At 35.4% G+C, this 21,025-nt stretch overlaps 1 protein-coding gene across 1 annotated transcript in view; it reads right to left on the reverse strand.

Moving 5' to 3' along the window:
- scn5lab (sodium channel, voltage gated, type V-like, alpha b) overlaps positions 1-21,025 on the reverse strand; it is a gene marked incomplete at its 5' end in the record, with an annotated part of 121,825 nt that overhangs the window by 69,134 nt on the left and 31,666 nt on the right. The window contains 6 exons of the mRNA XM_081353428.1: positions 4,036-4,392; positions 5,093-5,266; positions 10,637-10,875; positions 15,098-15,206; positions 19,263-19,616; positions 19,704-19,871. Of these exons, the coding sequence (XP_081209554.1) occupies positions 4,036-4,392; positions 5,093-5,266; positions 10,637-10,875; positions 15,098-15,206; positions 19,263-19,616; positions 19,704-19,871 (1,401 nt within the window). The remainder of the gene's footprint in view (positions 1-4,035; positions 4,393-5,092; positions 5,267-10,636; positions 10,876-15,097; positions 15,207-19,262; positions 19,617-19,703; positions 19,872-21,025) is intronic.

The following is a 21,025-nucleotide window of genomic DNA, read 5'->3' on the forward strand; positions in this document are numbered from 1 at the left end:
CACATTACCCAGCGCACACTGCCTCGCGCCCCATGGCCCCCGCAAATACTTCCACAGTCTCTAAGTGACTAGTCGGGATGATCTAAAAATATCGATGGTGTAACAAAGGTACAAATATTTGACCTTTAACTGTTGTATGCAAATGAAATCATGCAGGAAAGATCAGGTCACAGCATTCGAGCGACGCCACACATCTGCAGTGTTTCTGAAATGCTCGTCAGTGTATCGGAGGTGATTCTTTCCTCATAACAGCGTCTCTAAAGGCAGCGAGGATGGAAAAGCCCTGGTACTCATCCAGCCTCAATTCCCCCAGTTCACATTTGCATGTGTTAATCGCTCTGGTGAAACTCTCTCTTCCATCTGTACTAAACCCTCTGTTATGCAATATCAATATCTTATGAACAGGCCCAGATGCAATCAATCTGCACATTTCTTTTACAGTCCCGCACACGGTCTAGACTCTACATGGAGAAACTCTCGCAGGGTTTGCGTTTGCTTCTGATCTCAGGGTTGATATGTTGGAAATAAGTGTTTACACTTTAACATGCTATCTTTTGGATTATGTCATTTGTCAAATCCAAAATAAATCAAATCAAATTTAAAAAAAGACGTGGGTAAAAAACCTGCAGAATGGGTTTAAACGATCAAATCTCAGTAAATTTTTCTTTAGTACTCTGATTCAGCAAGGACGCATTAAATTGATCAAAAGTGACCGTAAACAGTTTTCAACATTAATAATAATCATAAATGTTTCTTGAGCACCAAATCCTCATATTAGAATGATTTCTGAAGGATCATGTGACACTGAAAACTGGAGTAATGATGCTGAAAATTCAGCTTTGATCACAGGAATAAATTACACTTTACTATATATTCACATAGAAAACAGCAAACTAGGAAAATAGGGACATGTTGTTCCAACCGCGTAAGACCTTCGTTCATCTTCGGAACACAAATTAAGATATTTTTGATGAAATCAGAGCTATGTCTCACTCCTCCATGTGACCGAAACTTGCTGGCCCAGAAAAGTCATTAAAGAGATCGTTAATATAGTCCAAGTGACTCCAGTGGCTCAATCTTAAGTATATCAAGCGACGAGAATACTTTTTGTGCGCAAAAACAAACAAAAATAACGTCTTTATTCCACTTTTCATTCCCTTCTCTCTGGGCCTCGTAGTGTTTTTGCGCTGCGCGTCTGTGTTGCACGTCATCACGCATCACACACTTGACCGGCGTCGGCCAATAGTGAGCCTACGTGGTGACGTGTAACACAGACGCGCTGCGCAAAAACACTACGCGAACCAACTAGAGGTCCAGAGAGAAGGAAATGAATAGTGGAATAAAGTCGTTATTTTTGTTTGTTTTTGCGCACAAAAAGTATTCTCGTCGCTTGATATACTTAAGATTGAGCCACTGGAGTCACTTGGACTATATTAACGATCTCTTTAATGACTTTTCTGGGCCAGCAAGTTTGGGCCACCTAGAAGCCTATGGAGGAGTGAAACATGGCTCAGATTTCATCAAAAATATCTTAATTTGTGTTCCGAAGATGAACGAAGGTCTTACGCGGTTGGAACAACATGAGGGAGAGTAATTACTGACAGAATTTTCATTTTTGGGTGAACTAACCCTTTAAGCTATGAAACAAATTAGATTTCTCATGTCATGACATGTTTAAGAGGATCTGAGATATAAACACAAACACTCACATCTCACATTTGGGGCTTTGCAGGAACTGGTGAGTTATTGAGATCAATTACCCATGAGCCACTGAGCAAAACAATTCACCCCAGACGCTCACGGGGCAATTATTGCACATGAAGACTTTGATTAAAAAAAACGCCCACTAAATAATAAATACATCACAGGTCTTTCAAATAAAAGATTCATTCATTATGTAGGTATGTATCAAAATCAAAAGAAATTATTTTAATGACTTTAATGACTGATAAAAATATCAGTTTGTATTCCTCACATCATTTTAATCAAGCATGGACGAGTTTCAAACAGAGTTCATGAGTCTGAGTTAATCAGATGCAAATATGACCCTCAGCAATAATAACACTGGTTATAACAGCGGTGCTTTATGAAGCACGTCTGACACGAGCGTTGAGAGACAGCAGACAATATCAACATGCAATCACCTCAACAAAAGGTGCGTCCCAAATCGCATACTTCTGCACTATTCTACGCCATTTTGTAGTGTAAATATTGCAACATCACCAACCCTAAAATTTACATAAACCCCGCCCCCGGGACACAATTTATAGATTATCATGACAGAATATGCTAATCAATGACTAGAAGATAACTACACATCAGCTACATAAATTCCTCAACTAAACATTCAGAAATGTCCTGTTGCTTCTACATGTTGTCACTTCTTCTCGAGTCTCTCCATCATTGTCTGAATCCGGTTTGAACATAAAAGGCTAAAATGTAGACATTTTCAGTGCATGTCAGTGTGAGGTAAAAGGACACAAGCTGTTGAAGCTCCGCCCCCTGTGCCGGGAGCAGCAGCTCATTTGCATTTAAAGGGACAGACACAAAAACGGTGCGTTTTTGCTCACCCTCAAAAAGTGACAATTTTACAGTTTTTTACAATCACTTTGTTACTATTTTCAGAACCTTGATGTCATTTTTCACAACTCTAGACACAAAACTCACAACCAATGATAAAAATGCACATTTTTCAAAACTCACCCTTTTCTCAATTGCTTGGATACAATACACATAAAACTTCATTTGTTTATTCAACAAAAATCACCTGTTCAATATGACACAACTTAACATCAAAGTACTGGTATTTCAAAAGGCAATTCACACATTACATTTCAAATGAGTGTCTATTCATTTCCTTACAATGATCTAACTATCAATTGATACAACTGCTCAAAATGATAAGTTATTGTTGCATTACTCTTAATGCATAGTTGTATGGAAACAGACAAACAATCTTTCATGTTTACTGTAAATCATGAGAGTTTCAAGATAACGAGATTCATTGTCACCAATTAGCGTGGAGCATGAACCAATTAGACTACAATATCCATGGATGTAGCCTAATATTTTATCGTAATGCTTCATCAGACACTGTGTCTATGGTCCCAAATACTGTACCACCTTTTCAGACTATGTACAGTATTGACAGCACTGCACTGTATAGATTATCACTCCTGATCTGTTTCTTACAGTACAAGCAAGCAAGTTGAGGAACACTGCATTTGATGTTTTACAGTCTTTTCTATTTCATAGCTAATTATTTTTGCTTTGATTCAAATAAACCTATGTTGTGATTGTACTGTAGTGTTTTGCATCAATATATTACAAACTTTATTCAATGATTCCACTGTAGTATTCTCTCTACTACTGCAGTACTTTTACAAAGATGTATTTACTGTACATGTAGTGCCATAATGAAACCTGTATCACCAATTTTGTTCTACAATATTTAATGATTGTACGAACAATGACACAGTGAAACTATCGGTTGCTTGTGTGTGGGTGATCTATAGTTATGTTTCAATGGTATTTCACAGTAAATTTGTTTTTTGAACCAATGATTGTGCAAGTGCAAGATTTCTTTAAAGATGTGAATGCACAATGCAATGTTTTGAACATTAAACAGCCTGTGTTACAAGTGATAACTGTTTTGAGTTTTGTGTCTAGATTTTTGAAAAATCAAAGGTATGAACATCAAGGTTCTGAAAATAGTAGCAAAGTGATTGTAAAAAACTGTAACATGCTATATAAAAATATCTGTGGGGTATGTTGAGCTAAAACTTTACATACACACTCTGGGGACATCAGAGACTTATTTTACATCTTGTGAAAAGGGCATTATACCACCCTTTTAAAGAAGAATGTCATATACACCAGGCTTCAGGGTGAGTAAATCATGGGCTAATCTTCATTTTTGCGTGAACTACCCCTTTCATTTTTTAGATCTTCGGCGTCCACATCATTTTTTATCACAGTGTATAAGTGCACAGTGTATAGTGCATCATTTGGGACACAGCTAAAGAAACAACTTACCACAAGGTTCCCGATAACCATGACCAGCATGAAGACCAGAATACAGAGCGGCTGCCCGGCCACTTCCATACAATCCCACATGGTCTCAATCCACTCTCCACACAAGACCCGGAACACGATGAGGAACGAGTGGAAGAAGTCCTTCATGTGCCAGCGGGGCAGCGTACAGTCCTTGGAGATCTTGCACACACACGACTCGTAGTTCTTCCCGAACAGCTGCATGCCGACCACGGCGAAGATGAAGACGATGATGGCCAGAACCAGGGTCAGATTCCCCAGAGCGCCGACAGAGTTCCCGATGATCTTGATCAGCGTGTTCAGCGTCGGCCACGACTTGGCCAGCTTGAAGACCCTCAGCTGGAGAAGGAGAAGAGCCGGTTTGCGAACAGAACAAACGAATGCGACAGAAACTCGTCAGTCAGTCAGAAGTAGAGCTGCACGATTCTGGATAAACCGAGAATCACGATTTCTTTTGGTTTCAAAACTGAGATTCTGAACAGACAACTAAACAAAATAACATCTAATTTACTAGAGGATCTGACAAATTGTAATTATTCCTGGCTATTTAAAATGTTTAATGAATCTGAATTAATTATTTAAAACAATTTTTTTTTAAATGGGTTGAATGAATGATTCAACGACTCACTTATATGTTATTGTTTCATTACTAGATGAATCAGCATTTTTTAAACAAATATTTTGAATGAATGATTCAATGCCAAATACTTTTTTTAATAGTCACTTGTCGCCACCTACTGGTGTAACTATGTAATTGATACAATCGTTATTTGAAGCGTTAAGTTACTTTCAAAAGGTGATTTGCTTAATTTTGATCGTTTTTGTAAACATCAGTGTTTGTATGTAAACTATAAACTTGTATCCCAGTTCTTCTATGATAATTAGAATATTTGTTACACAGATATAACGAAACTGTGTGGTTTAAAAGAAGCTGTTTCATACTATACATGACAAAGGAATGAGATCAAGCGGGTGTTTAAATCGAGATCACGATCTTTTACCGATTAATCGTGCAGCTCTAGATAAAAGCGTGTTTTACCAGTCTGAATGAGCGCAGGACGGACAGACCCTCCACGTTGGACAGACCCAGCTCCATGAGACTCAGACTCACTATGAGACTGTCGAAGATGTTCCAGCCCTGCTGAAAGTAGAAGTACGGGTCCAGAGCGATGATCTTCAACACCATCTCAGCCGTGAAGATTCCCGTGAACACCTGACAACAACATCAGAGGAAACAACTTTATGTTTTCAAACAATGTACTTTGTTTACGTTTATGCATGTGGAAGATGCTTTTATACAAAGCGTTTCAATGCTATACATTTTCTGGAAATCGAACCCAATCGAACTGTTTGAGCTACAAGAATGATTTAAATGATTTATATGCATGATTTATATGCATCTTTACATAAATAAATATATACATGTGAATGTATAAACAAATGTGTAAATTAGTGCTGTAAAATCGATTAATCGCATCTAACATAAAAATTTGTAAATATATAATGTGTGTGCGTGTGTGTATATATATTATGTATATATATATATACATACACATATATATATACTGCATATACAAAAATTTATGTAAGATGCGATTAATCGATTTGACAGCACTAGTATCAATGTAAATAAATGAATGTATAAACAAATAAATATATACATGTGAATGTATAAATAAACGTATTGCAATTAATCACATCTAACATAAAAGTTTGTAAATATGTGTGTTTGTGTATATACACATTATTTTTACAAACTTTTATGTTAGATGCGATTAATCGATTTGACATCACTAGTATAAATGTAAATAAATGAATGTATAAACAATAAATAAATAAATGTCAATGTATAAATAAATGTATAGATGTAAATGAATGTATATAAACATGCAAACTTGAATGAATGCATTTATTACAGTTTCTACAGATGTAGATTTGCTTGAAAAAACAGTAAATATTTATTGTGATTTTCTTTGTTGTGAATACTACATTGCTGCAAAACTCTAGGATATGACCTATTAATGTAGCACTACATTTTTTTCTTTAAATTGTATTTATTACTTATTTTTTATGTACTTCTGAGTACTATACTATTATTGCCAGCTGAAAGCATAATTAAATAAGTCAATATATAATACATATAAATATAAAACAGGCATGCAAGGGGCGGGGCATGTGTAGAACTTTGTGATTGACAGGCGGTTCGATCCTGTAGAATCCTGAGATATCTGTGTATACACCTATATACAGGTGTGTGTGTGTGTATATCTATGACAGGTTTCCAATAGTTGTGTCTCGGCCAAATACTGTCCAGTCCTAACAAACAATACATCAATGGAAAGATTATGTATTCAGCTTTCATGTGATGTATACATCTAAATTTCAGAAAATGTACCCATGTGACCGGTTTTGTGGTCCAGGGTCACATATGAGAGTTGCTCTGTTTCTTGTATCTTGTATCTGCGCGTGTGGATGTGACTATGATACGTCACACACACACACTGTGAAGATGAACAGACCAGAACACCGTCTCTGGTTCTGCCTCGCGTCCCGTAATGAACGCTTTCATCTAAACAATAAACAGAGATCTGGAAAGACATCTTCATCCTCTCTGAGAGCGGTTCTCATGAAAACACGCAAATCACCCGACCAAAACAATTTTTTTTATATTATTATATCAATTATCAAGTCACAAGGCAAAAATGATGTATTATGTAATGAACATCAATTAAAGCACTTTTTTTTTGTGTGTGCATGTTGAACCTGGATATTTTAAGAGTTTTTTTATAGTATTTTTACTGTATAACTGTAAAAATGTTAGAAATACAAATTAGTATTTTTTTAATTAAAATCAGCATAATTTAAACACATCACAATAAATAATACTATTATGTAGTAATATAAATATTTTAATTAAAATAATATAAAATCATGAATTTTAATAAAAATATAAAGTGCTTAATAGTTGATTATTACAAAATTGCTTTGTTCATTTACATAAATAAATTGAGATAAAATATAAATCTAGAGATATGATGCATTTAAAATATTTTATTTCAGTTACTTTTAAATAGTCTGACTTTTGCTTTCGGGGTAAAACATGATCTTCCACTGAGATTCACCCTCGAGGGGATTTGTTATCCAGTCTATAGTGAGTCATTTTCATATTGCTGACGATGAGATGGTGAGCATAACAGATTCATACAGACGCATCATCATCATGTGAACATCACTGACAGCCGCTGCGCAGACACACGAGACTCAGTGTGACTGAGCTTCACCTCTCAAACACACATTAACATCTCCATGAAGCAATTAACTCAGCGGACAGATCCTATCCCTGAGACTCGGAAACACTCGGACACAGGCTGGCCTGTTTTAACCCAATGCTGGGTCAAATATGGACAAACCCAAACGCTGGGTTAAAAATCTCCCCTTACCTGTGAAAATGTCTAAATCTAAATTGAAAAAATTTTTTTTTTGGCTTTTTAAACTTTGTATGTTAAATTTGCTGATTTTATTTTGTTATTGATTCTTTTTATTTTTTGTTTGTTTCCTTTCATTGTTTTATCTTATTTTTACAGCACTATGGTGTTTATCGGTGCTTAATAAATACATGAATGAATGAATGAATGAATGAATGAATGAAAATGTAATTAAAAAATTTAACCCAACGGTTGGGTTTGTCCATATTTGACCCAATGTTGGGTTGAAACAACGGCAGTTTTTACGAGTGAACTGAACGTGGAGCCAGGAGGCGTTTGGTCATTTCTGAAGCCTGAACTGAATGTGTTCAGAGTGACAGACACACACCGACGACATCATCGTTTATTTACATCATCATCGTGTCTGTTGAGACAGCTGACACAGGAAATGACATCATCATCATGTCTGTTGAGACAGCTGACACTTCTGAAACTAACAGTCAAACGCCTCAGGCGCGCTCTCGACACGGCGAACAATAGAAACATAGAAGAAAATGTATATAATATAATATAATATAATATAATATAATATAATATAATATAATATAATATAATATAATATAATATAATATAATATAATATAATATAATATAACAACATAATATAATAAAACATAATATAATATAATATAATATAACAACATAACATAATAAAACATAATATAATATAATATAATATAATATAACATAATATAATAAATTATAATATAATATAATATAATATAGGCTAATATAATATAATATAATATAATATATAATTTATGAGTCATTAAGTGATTATATAATTAAAATACGCTGGTAAAGCTTGGAGGTCATGACAAATGTATATGTTTTTATGTTCATTATACTATATTTTATACAATATAATAATATAAACTAAAATTAAACTTGAAATAAAGTTGAAATAAAATAAATTAAAGCTAAATACAAATATTTTTTAAAAATACTTAAAATGTCAAAAGCATGTAACAAGATTATAATTAAATATTGCGTTTATATGGATTAATATGGATCTTTATTTACTTGTTATAAACTAAACATATTAAAATATATATATTTTTGTTAATTGAAATAAAGCTGAAATAAAATAAAATAAATATTAAAAGAATATGTTGAAACTCAAAATAAGCTAAAGTACTAAAATTGCTAAAACTACAAATGAAATAAAAAAAGCTAAATAGAAATATTACAAAAAACAACATAAAATTATATATTAAATGTAAATATGACAATTCAATTTGATTCATTAAATTAAATGTATTTAATTAAAATTAAATATGACATGCTCATGACAATGAAAAGTGAAAATAAAAGTTAAATAAAAATATGAATAAATTCTATAACTGCAACAACACTGATTCTACTATGAAACTAAGAATTGATTTTTAAGAAAGATAAGAAAAGTCTTTTATCTTTTTATCTTTATCTTTTTAAGAAAGATAAGAAAAGTCACTCTGAAGTGATGAAATCTCATCTCAAATGACAACAATGAGAATAAACCGCTCGTAATCAAAAGTCAGGGATCTGAACTTTATAGCTCTGTAATTTTTCCACATGAAAACTAACAATCACTTTTATTCCTCCAAAAGGAGTTTTAGGAGACAAAGATCTGAGCTCTACATGACGACTCCTGAGCAATGAAGGAGAAACGAATGTTTGTGGAGCGTCTCTCCACCCGTCAGTGTGAGTTTCTCCATCTAACACAGATTACAAACAACACGTGACCTCTGACCCCCAGTAGCGGTGACATAACACACTCTAACACACGCTAACACACGCGTGACTCACGCCTGTCTGCCTCTCTCTCTCTCTCTCTCTCACACATACACACACACACACTCTCTCTCTCTCTCTGTCTCTCTCTCTCTCTCTCTCTCTCTCTCTCTCTCTCTCTCTCTCTCTCTCACACATACACACACACACACTCTCTCTCTCTCTCTCTCTCTCTGTCTCTCTCTCTCTCTCTCTCTCTCTCTCTCTCTCTCTCTCTCTCAAAGCAACAAATGCTGTGTAAGTCAAACATGCATCAGTTCACATTCACACCAGCGTCAGGATATGTTGACACAACAAATCAAATCTCATGTCTTTGCCACTATAAGAAAGCTTTTATATAACCTGTATAAATATATAAGAAATAATGTTATAAAAATAATGGGTTTTTTTATTAAAATATTTTGTTAAATGAAATAAAGCTGAACTAAAATAAAATATATATTATAAGAAAAATGATAAATGTTGCAAATAACTGTAACAAAATAATTTAAAGTACTAAAATTATTAAAACTAAAACTGAAATAGAAATGAATTACAGCTACATAGAAATATTTGTAAAAAAAAAAGAAAAAAAAAAAGAAAAAGAAAATCACATAAAATTTAAATTAAATATTAAAATTTAGCAGTCGGGGTCGTGACACAGCAAACAATGTGGATCTTTATTCTACTCATTGTTATTGTTAACTAAAAATATTAAAATAGTTTTCATAAAAAATAAAAATAAAAAAAAGTTGCCTTTACAACTAATTGAAATAAAATAAAAAATATATGAAATAATATATCAACAGTTTGCTGTGTAAGCGAAACATGAAAGACGTTTCATCAATGTCAATACAGGACACAATAAATCAACCAATAAGGAATCTTTTTTATATATACGCCAGACATCCTCAGTGAGCTTCACTTCAGCACGGCTGTGTGTCAGTAATCCTCAGGGGTCAGAGGTCGTGAGCGAGTGGACTGTCACCTGTACAGCTCAGTGAACAGAGGCATCGATCTCAGTCCTGATGTGACTCATGGACGGCATGTTCTCTTCTAACTACACTATTCTGCAGTCACAATGTGTCCTTTCCCACAATGCAATGTGCTAAACGTTATAGAGGGGGATATCAACGTCTGCTTATTAAATTGGACATTTTTATGCAAGAATATTACAGTTTTGGCAGATGTTTGTCTTTTCCTATTTACAGTCACAGCCTGATTAGATTGCTATTAGAAATAGTCATTGTTTTATATTAATGTCTTGATCATAATAAATTATTTTTAAAATATAATTTATATGTACATTTATGTACAGTAAATCATGAGTAAATCAGTGGTGCTCACCAGGTTCCCCACAGACAGCATCCGGTTGAACTCATCCGTCATGGGATAGTGTTCGAGAGCCATGAAGAGTGTGTTGAGGACGATGCAGATAGTGATGGCCAGATCCAGGAACGGGTCCATCACCATGATCTTCACCCACTCCTTCAGCTTCATCCAGCGAGGGCAACACGTCCACACCAGGTACTTGTGTGCAAACGCGTACCAGCACGGGTGACACTTCTGCTGCGCCTCCTCCAGCTCTGAGACACCAACGACACAACATCACAACGACACAACGACACAACGACACAACATCACAGCATCACAGCATCACAGCATCACAACGACACAACATCACAGCATCACAGCATCACAGGCTCATTCGGCTGTACGGGCTTCTCCAAGCTTCTTTTAGTTGGAGCACAAACAGTCGAGCGCTGGCGCTTGCAATGCCAAGGTCATGTGATCGATTCCCAGGGAAAGCAAGAACTGATAAGAATGTAATTGTGTACTTTGAAATGCAATGTAAGTCGCTTTGGATTAATGTAAATGTAGTTCTTGACGTTTCACTCTGAATCGACATGCACCAATGCGATCTAAATCTCATAATCATTTGTGAACAAACAAGTATTCATTACTTCTCTCTGCATTAAATTATTACATTGTTTAAATTAATCCATTTTTCGCTAACTGTGATTTTGTATATGTACATTTCTGAAATACATAACTTAGACAGTTTCCTCTAATAACAATCACTCTATTGTAATGTGGACTCGTGAATTTTCTGTAAAGCTGCTTTGAAATGATGTGTGTTGTGAAAAGCGCTGTACAAATAAATGTGAATTGAAATGAATTATAATGAGTGCTGGGCAACGATTAATCATGATTAATCGCATCCAAAATAAAAGTTTGTGTTTACATAATATATGTGTGTGTACTATGTATAATTATTTTATAATTATTTTGACACATGCATGTATAAATTTAAGAAAAATGTGGTATTTATATATAAAATATTTATATTTATTTATAATATAAATTATGTATAAATATATATACAGTATATACATGCAAAAAAATCTTAAAATATATACATGCATATGTAACAAAATAATTATACACAGTACACGCACATATATTCTGTAAACACAAACTTTTATTTTGGATGCGATTAATTGTTGCCCAGTGCTAATAAGTCATTCAGATTACTCTGTTGAGGACTAATAGTGTTAAAACACCAGTGAGAAACTTAAAAAGGTTATTCTGCTGCATCAGAACACACACAATCCTTTGTGGCTCTTATTAAAACCAAGTGCTTACAACTTTAAGGTGCTTTTTCAGCCATTTTGTACATATGCACCTCCTAAACCCCGCCCCCCAAACACATGTCAGCCAATCCAAGGTCAGCAAACCTGAAAGTGCACAATGATTGACAGGTGTCTACAGTTCGTGATCATGGTCAGAGAGTTTGTTGCTGTTGTTTCTCAGGACTCTCATTTACTGATTTCTGTCAGGTAAGAGGGATTTTATACATGATATTAGTGCACTAAAGTGTGCTATAATATAAGAATGGACTGTTTACCTGTTTGGGTGAACAAATTAAATAAAAAAATTACGTAAATGAAGCAATAAACCATTAGAGGCTTCATGTCATAGTCTATTTAGCTATCTGACTGGAAATAAAAGATGTTCTTGGCAATGCTATTCAAATGTTAAAAGCTTTTTAGACTAAATTTAGATAATGTAAATATAATTTACAGCTCAGCGTTGCATTTCTCGTGGCTTGTAGCACCACATGAAAAGGTCACAGTGAAAGGTTAGCATGTTGTTTTTCTACCCTACTGAGGTTGAATCACACTTGATAAGCGAGGATGTGTGTTTCGGAGGAACCTGTAAGTGTTCTAATGAGAAACGAGACCGAGACGGACACTTCGCGGGTCTAGATTTGGCTCTGCGTCAGTAATGTGCCAGTAACTCGTGCGGTGAGAAGCTGAGATGGTGTGATGCTCCACAGCGGGTTCATCCGACCTGTCAGGCTTTATTTCATCCTACACAAGAGAAACTGACCAACAAACAGACCTTCAGTTTACACCATCTCCACCTTAACACAGCAGGAACCAAACTGAGCACGACATGGGTAACATTGTGTTTTTGTGTTAATGTTGTATTATGAGAATTGTTATTATTATTTATCTTATATATATTGATTTAATTAAATTATAAAATAAAAAAAATTAATTATTTTTTCAAATAATTCAGGATAAATTAATTAATAGTGCATTTATTAATTTAAATTATAAGACATAAATAACTGTTTTAAAAATATTTTTAAATAATTCAAAATAAATTAATTGATTAAAATTATATTTATATTTTTTAATTCTAAAAAACAAATAATTATTTTTAAAAATATATTTAAATAATTCAAAATAAATTAATTGTTTTTTATTTAAATTATAAAAATACATTATTTTCATTAAACAATTAATTATAATAATTATTATAAATAACTTAATTTAATATTTTAATTATTTATTTAAATGAGAAAAAACTAATTTCTTTAAATATATATAAAAAGGATTAATTCATTGTATTTATTTATATATTAGTACTATTATTCAGTGTTTATTTATTATTATTATATTAGGCATATATTTCTATATACACAACATGTACAAATAATAATATATACTATTATTATTATAATAATAATAAAATCACAGATTTGATTTGTTTATTTGTGTACATTAATTTACTTCTGTCATAAATAGTCTATGCGAATATCCATGTTGGAATGGTTAAAATAGTACGCAGTATAAAATACAGGCCCTGAACAATAAAAACATGGTGAAAACTTTTTTTTTTTAAGTATTTTTTTACTTTTACTTATTTTTTAAGAGTATTTTTGCAATATGGCTAATCCAGTGTCAGCATACTTATATAAATCAGTGAGTGGAAGCTAGCAATCTATCATACACGTATGTAAGCATCATCTGACATAACGTGCTCATTACAGTAAATTCGGCCTGCTGCTGTCCTGCCGTGTCAGCTTTCACATGCGTGATAATGAGGATTGGCATTTTCTTACGCTAGCAGGTCTAAACTCAGACCCTGTGAGCTCAGGCCGTCTTCTGTTAGCAACTTTTGTGCTGACCAATCAAGAGTCCAGAAAAGACTAAAAAATATGGGCCATTTTTGTTCATAAATGACATTTCATGAGCAGTGGTGTCCTCTAGTCAGGAGAGCACACTAGCCGTACGATACAAAACAGCCTCCGATCGACTTTTGAGGAAGTATCCTTATGCTTTTCCTGGAAAAAATACCACTCAGGTTCAAGACTCGTTCACATAAAGGATAACAACTATAGTGATAACTGTATTTGTGTCTATATAGCGCCGTTGCGCTTCAGGCGAATCGAGTTCGAGTCCCGACTCGTGGACTTTCCCAATCTTTCCTGACCTTTCCTGTCTGCTTCCTGTCCTATCATAATGAAGGCAAAAACTCTAAAAATAAATCTTAACTATATTTGTGTCTACATCGACAGATGATATTGTAATGTTTTTTTCTAAGCGCGCTACAATTGTGTCGTCTGCCGCTTTAAATGCTCGAGCTTGTTAAAGTCAGGAGGATTCTGATTGGCTGTCAGTGTTTTTATCATTCATCACCTGAAAATAAAATCGCTATGAAAGTGATATCGTTCTGATTATTTTAAACGTGCTGCAATTTTGTCGTCTGTCACTTTAAATGCTCGAGCTCGTTAAAGCCAGATTAATTCTGATTGGCTGTCTACGTTTTCATCGTTCATCACCTAAAATAAAATCGCTATGAAAGTGATATTGTTCTGTCTATTCGAAGCCCGCAACAATTGTGTAGTTTGTCACTTTAAATGCTCAAGCTTGTTAAAGTCAGATGGAAAAATCATCGTTCATCAGCTGGGAAAAAAATCACAATGACAGTGATGATATTCTGTTCAGTTTATTCTATGCGCGCTCTGCAATTTTGCTGCTTTAAATGCTCGAGCCCGTTCCCAGCAGGAACATCGCAAACAATGAAAATGAATGTATCACTTGTATTAGTTTCTATATAAACTTCTACAGGTGGTCTATTCATTAGTTTCCTAAAACACTCTCCTGATAGGCGTAACAGATTTGAAACTGCGAGGACGTTCTGTAACGTTATTATTTATCGGCTGAAACGCTCAGGGAAGAGTCGGTCTTCTTGTGCCGGCCAGGTGATGTCCCAGTCTGGAGCATCAGTGGGAGGGTTACACCTTTCCACTGAATAACAACAGCGAGCGACGTCTCGGGGGGCGATATTAACCGTGAGCAGATGGAGACACTTCTCCTGGCCTCGCACGCACCTCGCAGAAAAAGACTGAATGTGGATTTTGTGTGCATATGGAGAGTTTTCAGGGCTCGTTTCTCATCGCTGGCTGGTTTGTGTGATCGATGTTGGTTTGTTGTTGTTGTGTAGCTGACTTACCCTCCATGGCGTCAGTGATGTAGCTGGTGGCGCTCAGGGCCCGGTCTCGGCCCTCCTGGGGCAGCTGGGGCAACAGCATGCTGCTCAGCTCATTGGTGGAGTTGTGCCCCTGTAAGACCAGAACACTCACATAAATGCCTTCATAATGCAGATTTAGAACGCAGTGGTTTCTCTTTCACTTATATTTATTTTACAATGTTTTTTCAAATAATATGTATTACAATGCAAGTTTACAAAAACAAAATGTTGGTTTGAGGTTGCAAGGGTGTCAGGGTGGTTGCTAGGGTGTTGCTATGTGGTTTCTGAGGACATTTCTAGTATCCCTGTGCAGTTGTTAAGTGTTTTAATGATTTTAAGCACATTGCAATGTGGTTGCTGGGGTGTTTGGGTGGTTGCTAGGGTGTTGCTATGTGGTTGCTACGTTGTTGTGGGTGATTGCAAGGACATTCCTAGTGTTGCTGTACAGTTTCTACCTGTTCTGAATGATTTTAAGCACATTGCTACGCAGTTGCTAAGTGTTCTGAATGATTTTCTAAGGGCAAACAACTATGTGGTTTCTAGGGTGACTGGGTGGTTGCTAGGGTGTTGCTATGTGGTTGCGATTCCAAGATATATACTGCTAGAGTTGTGCAGTTGCTAAGTGTTCTGAATGATTTTAGACAAACAGCTATGTGATTTCTAGGGCGACTGGATGGTTGCTAGGGTGTTGCTATGTAGTTGTGATTCCAAAGGCACTGCTAGTGTTGCTTTGCAGTTGCTAAGTGTTCTGAACAATGTTAGACAAATAGCAACGTGGCTGCTGGGGTGTATGGGTGGTTCCTAGGGAGTTGCTATGTAGTTACTATGGTGTTGTGGGCCATTGAGAATGTTAGTTTGACTGAGCAGTTGCTAAGTGTTCTGAACGATTTTAGACAAACAGCTATGTGGTTTCTAGGGTAACTGGGTGGTTGCTAGGGTGTTGCTATGTTTTTGCCATTGCAAGGGCATTGCTAGTGTTGCTGTGCATTTTCTACCTGTTCTGAATGATTTTATGGACATTACTAAGGAGTTGCTAAGTATTCTGAATGATTTTAAGTTATGGATATTTCTGGCGTTGCTTTGCAGTTGCTAAGTGTTCTGAACAGTTTTAAGCACATTGCAATGTGATTGCTAGAGTGTTTAGCTGTTTGCTAGGGCGTTGCTACAGTGTTGTGGGAGATTGAGATTGCTAGTGTTGCTGAGCAGTTGCTAAGTTTTCTGAACGTTTTTAGACAACAGCTATGTGGTTTCTAGGGTAACTGGGTGGTTGCTAGGGCATTGCTATGTGGTTGCCACAGTGTTGCTGTGCAGCTACCTGTTCTGAAAGATTTTAAGAACATTGCTGTGCAGTTGCAAGGGTGACTGGGTGATTGCAAGGTGGTTGCCAGGCACTACTATGTGGTTGCTAGGGTGCTCTGGATAGCTCCGTCCTGAATTCTCTCAGATATTCTGGTCTCTAGATATGGCTCAGCAAACACTTTATTTTACATATCATATTGACTTAGCTAAAAACACACACATTAATCTTCAACACTCAGTGGCATTTAAAAAATCGATTCTGTTTAGTGCAAAACAAAAGATAATAAAATCAGCTATTAACCCTCAGCAGAAAATGTCTTAAGTGTTAATGGGTGTTTTGGGAAATGTGATCATTTTTGTCAAGCGCTTTTATGCATTTGTTTTCTAAACGTTTGCTGGAAGAGCCTGTTTTAATTGTTTTAATATGAGGCCTTTGAGACAATGACATGATGTCTGACTGTAACAATGACCCTCTGATTATATAATGTGTTTTTGATCGCAGGTAATCAAAGGAATGACGCAGGAGCACTTCACATCGGCCCACCATAACGCCCACTGCTGCTGTTCAGACGAGTGGGAAACACCGCTGTGTGTGTGTGTGTGCGCGCCTCAACTCTTATTCAACATCTGTTGCTACGTAACCATGACTACATCGCCAAGACAACAGGGTTTCCATGCCTCTAACACACAGTCCAGACAGTTCTCAGACTCCTTTCTGAGTATTTCAGATTTCTTGGCATGACGTTGTACTTCCGTTTCATTCAACTGGCTAAAAATTATGAATGTTGACCCCACATAGAAAAGAAAAATCACTTATAATATAGCAAAAAGATCTACATTTTTCCACCTAGACAACAATGAGATTAAAGGGAGAGCATAGTCAAAATATTACAGTTTTTACTGATTTTTTACTGTATTTTACTGTATTTTTGATCAAATAAATGCAGCCTTGGTGAGCAGATGCCGTCGTTGAAATGTCTTTCAAAAGAAATGTCTCTCAAAGACATTCAAAATGTACCAAGTCCTAAGTTTTGAGTTGTAGTGAATATGTAAATATAGAGTTGACTTCAATTTATTTATATATTTTAGCACACATATAAGCAATTAATCATTAGACAATAGCAATAAAATGATCATGCATTTTGAAGAATTTTATAATTATAATAATAATAATGATGATTATTATTATTATAATTATAATAATGATTATTTTTATTATGATAGCAATAATATTGACAGTACCTTATACAATATTATGTCATAACTCAAATGAAATTTCAATATAAACTTATTAATTAATTAATTAGTTAATTTTTCATAATCTGAGCTGCTTCAGCTACTAGCTGCTAAACATTTCACCCAAAAATTAAAAGAAAAATAGAAATGATTTTGCATAAAAAATGCAGCCTATTTTAACTTTTATTTAAATTTTACATCATGCAAATAATGTCATCATGCAACACAAAGCTTTAAATATATATTTTCTTAATTTTATCTTTACATTCTAGTGTGAAATATGACCTGTAAAGGTTTTTTTTGTCAGATTCACCCCATGCAATATTCTAGATAAGTTCTGCACTGTAAACATCATCAGATTACTGCTACATTCGGCTTAATAGCTGATAATGCAAAACGTCTAGACAACAGCAACAAAAATCCATATTGTCTGTTGCACTTATTAAATTAAAATAACCTCAGTCTTTGTATTAGAATTATTCCATTTGACAAGAGGACAAATGAACATTTGCGAACGTGGGAAAGAGCAGAAGAGGTGGAGGTTCTAGCACAACACTAATCATTACACAGCAAGTTTTCAGTCGGCCAATAAAAGAAAAGAACTCGTCAAAATCAGCTCAGAAAAGGCAAGAGCGTAATGCATGTCAATGTGACCGAGAGCTATAGAAGACTGACTATATGACCATAACACACACACACAGCAGTCTGTTCTGCGCTTGTGTTAGTCTTTGAAGACGATGATGCTGTTTAGGAGACATTTAAGTATTTTTTTAACACTTTTATCCCTGGGTTGAAATAAATCGATTTTTCCATTCATCAAAGAATCCTGAAAAGTCAAATGTATCACGGTTTCCACAAAAATATGAACTTTCAACACTGATAATAATCATAAATGTTTCTTGAGCAGCAAATCATCATATTAGAGTGATTTGTGAATGATCATGTGACACTGAAGACTGGAGTATTGATGCTGAAAATTCAGCTTTGATCACAGGAATACATTACACTTTACTATATATTCACATAGAAAACAGTTCACAATTTTTACTGTTTTTATTGTATTTTTGATCAAAAAGATACTGCCTTAGTGAGGGTAAAAGCATTATCATATATTTGATATTTTAATGATAAGCAAATAATCACTAGGCCATAGCGATAAAACATTATATGCATTGTGAAGAATATAATAATCATAATTACAAATTAACCATTTATCAGTGTACTGATAAATTATGTAGAAATGTGTCAAACTTCTTATAATTACAAGATAGTTATACAATCACAATTACTTCTAATTTCCAAATGGATTATGTTTTACAAGAAAATAAATTTCAGACATTCTACTTCAAAAATGCAACATTTAGTTCAGTGTGTTATGTGCTGTTTCTAGTGACTAGCAATTTCTGAGCGATTTTTTTCCCCCCCATTTTAATTTCTTCACAAGATTGACTCATTTCTCAACAAGAGAAGCTTCCAGCAGCGGCACTTGATCTACAGATCCAGAGCGACTCGCACATGTGCTTCATTACAAATCAATCATGCCGTTTCCAAATTACAGGATTCCAGCTTGACCAGCCCTGCTCATTTTGATTAGAAGCTTAAAGTCACTTACGCTTTCCTCTTTGACCTTCTCCATAGTGCAGGTGGGAAGTTGCAGAGGAGACAGCGGCCCCTGGCCTGACACCCCGTTCTGGTCCATGGCTACGAAGAGTTTTCCGTTGATGTTGAGGCTCGGGAAGAAGAACTGGGAGCTGTGACTGCATGTGCTTTGAGCGCTGGTCCGTCTCCGGCTCCAGGGAAGAGCTAGTGAACCGCCTCGACTGTCCGAATCTCCGTGATTGCTAAACTCGTCGTCGGCGAAATCCACCTCCGAGTCTTTGTTCGGCGGCCGGAAGTTGAAGATGCTGACCTGACTTTCCCGTCTGGCCCTCAAGGATAAAGTGCGGACCAGCAAAGAATGTGTTTGCTAGAAAGGAAGAAAGAAATTTGAGGCTTTTTCACAGACGAATTCTAGAATTCTAATTTATTGTGTGAACTATTAATCTAAATGCACCTTCATCCCCTCTATAGTGTCCAGCTTGGCTGATTTGTCGTCCCCCGTCATCCCTTCTGACATCGGCCTCGAGCTTTTCCTCCGGTCGAGGTTCCCTTTGCCTTGCGAGGAGAACGGCGACACGTCAGCGGTCAAGATGGACTCGGTTTCTTGTGCTTTCTGAGCAACCTGAGAGACACCGGACAAAAAGCTCACAATACTCTATACTCACAATATAGCATTCATTTCTAATTGCTTAAATCAGGGATGAACCACTTATGCCGAGTTCAGACTACACGATATCAATCCAAAAATTTGCACGATCCATTCCACGTAGGGTGTCTTTTAAATAACTTTTTTGCTCACCAGCGACAACGGCTAGTGTTTTTCTAAAGTTACGAGCCACTCAGCATTTTCACTGGACACAATTATGACATCGATACCATGGGAAAAACTGCCATATAGATATTTTTAATATTATCTCATAATTTGGAAGGAGGTTTATTAGGCTGCTGTCACTTTAAGACCTGATGCACGGACCCAATATACTGTTATACGTGTTTTCTTTCTCAACTGTTTACATTCACTTAAAGCATAACTGACTGTATTTATGTGAATACTCGCCAAGACTGGCATTTTGACATTATTTGGTATGTATTTGACTGTTTAAGCGCAATTGCATTGAAAAAGAACTCCATTTAGTACTGAGATGCGGTTTTGTTCGCACACACTTTGAGTGTAAAATGATGCGCAATACAACGCTGAAATATGAATACGCTCCATATACGAATATGGAGAAATGAAAGAAAGACGAGGAACACTGCTTCGGCAGCCATTGTTTGTTTACGCCCTTGTTTCCTAAAGTCAGTCGCAAGTTCCGCCTTCTTGATGACATCACGCACGTCGTTAAAGACGACAAGCGCTGATTGGCCGAGAAGCAACGTGTAGTCTGAAATGTTTCTTGAACGCAGGAGTCAAAATAACATATTCTGACTATCGTAACAGACAAATTATTTGTGTAGTCTGAACCCAGCATTAGACGTAAAACATATACATAAATATTTTAATAATTTAAAAAACATTCTCATGCTCACGTTTTTCTGATGTTGGTTGATGATCACATGAAATGCAAGTAAACAGATACAATATTTAGTCTTTATTTAATGAGTGTTTTTTTAAAAAAGAGGGCTAAATAAGATTATATATTGCAATTATTCTGTCATATTGCAATTTGAACTGTGATATGATAAACATTTAGCTGGACTTACAAGTGGACTCTTTACATTTACATTACATAACCCAATCAAATTTAATAAGATCATTAATTGTTATTATTAACATTA

Source organism: Scardinius erythrophthalmus, assembly GCF_964197995.2.
Source record: "Scardinius erythrophthalmus genome assembly, chromosome: 22".
NCBI lineage: Eukaryota > Metazoa > Chordata > Actinopteri > Cypriniformes > Leuciscidae > Scardinius > Scardinius erythrophthalmus.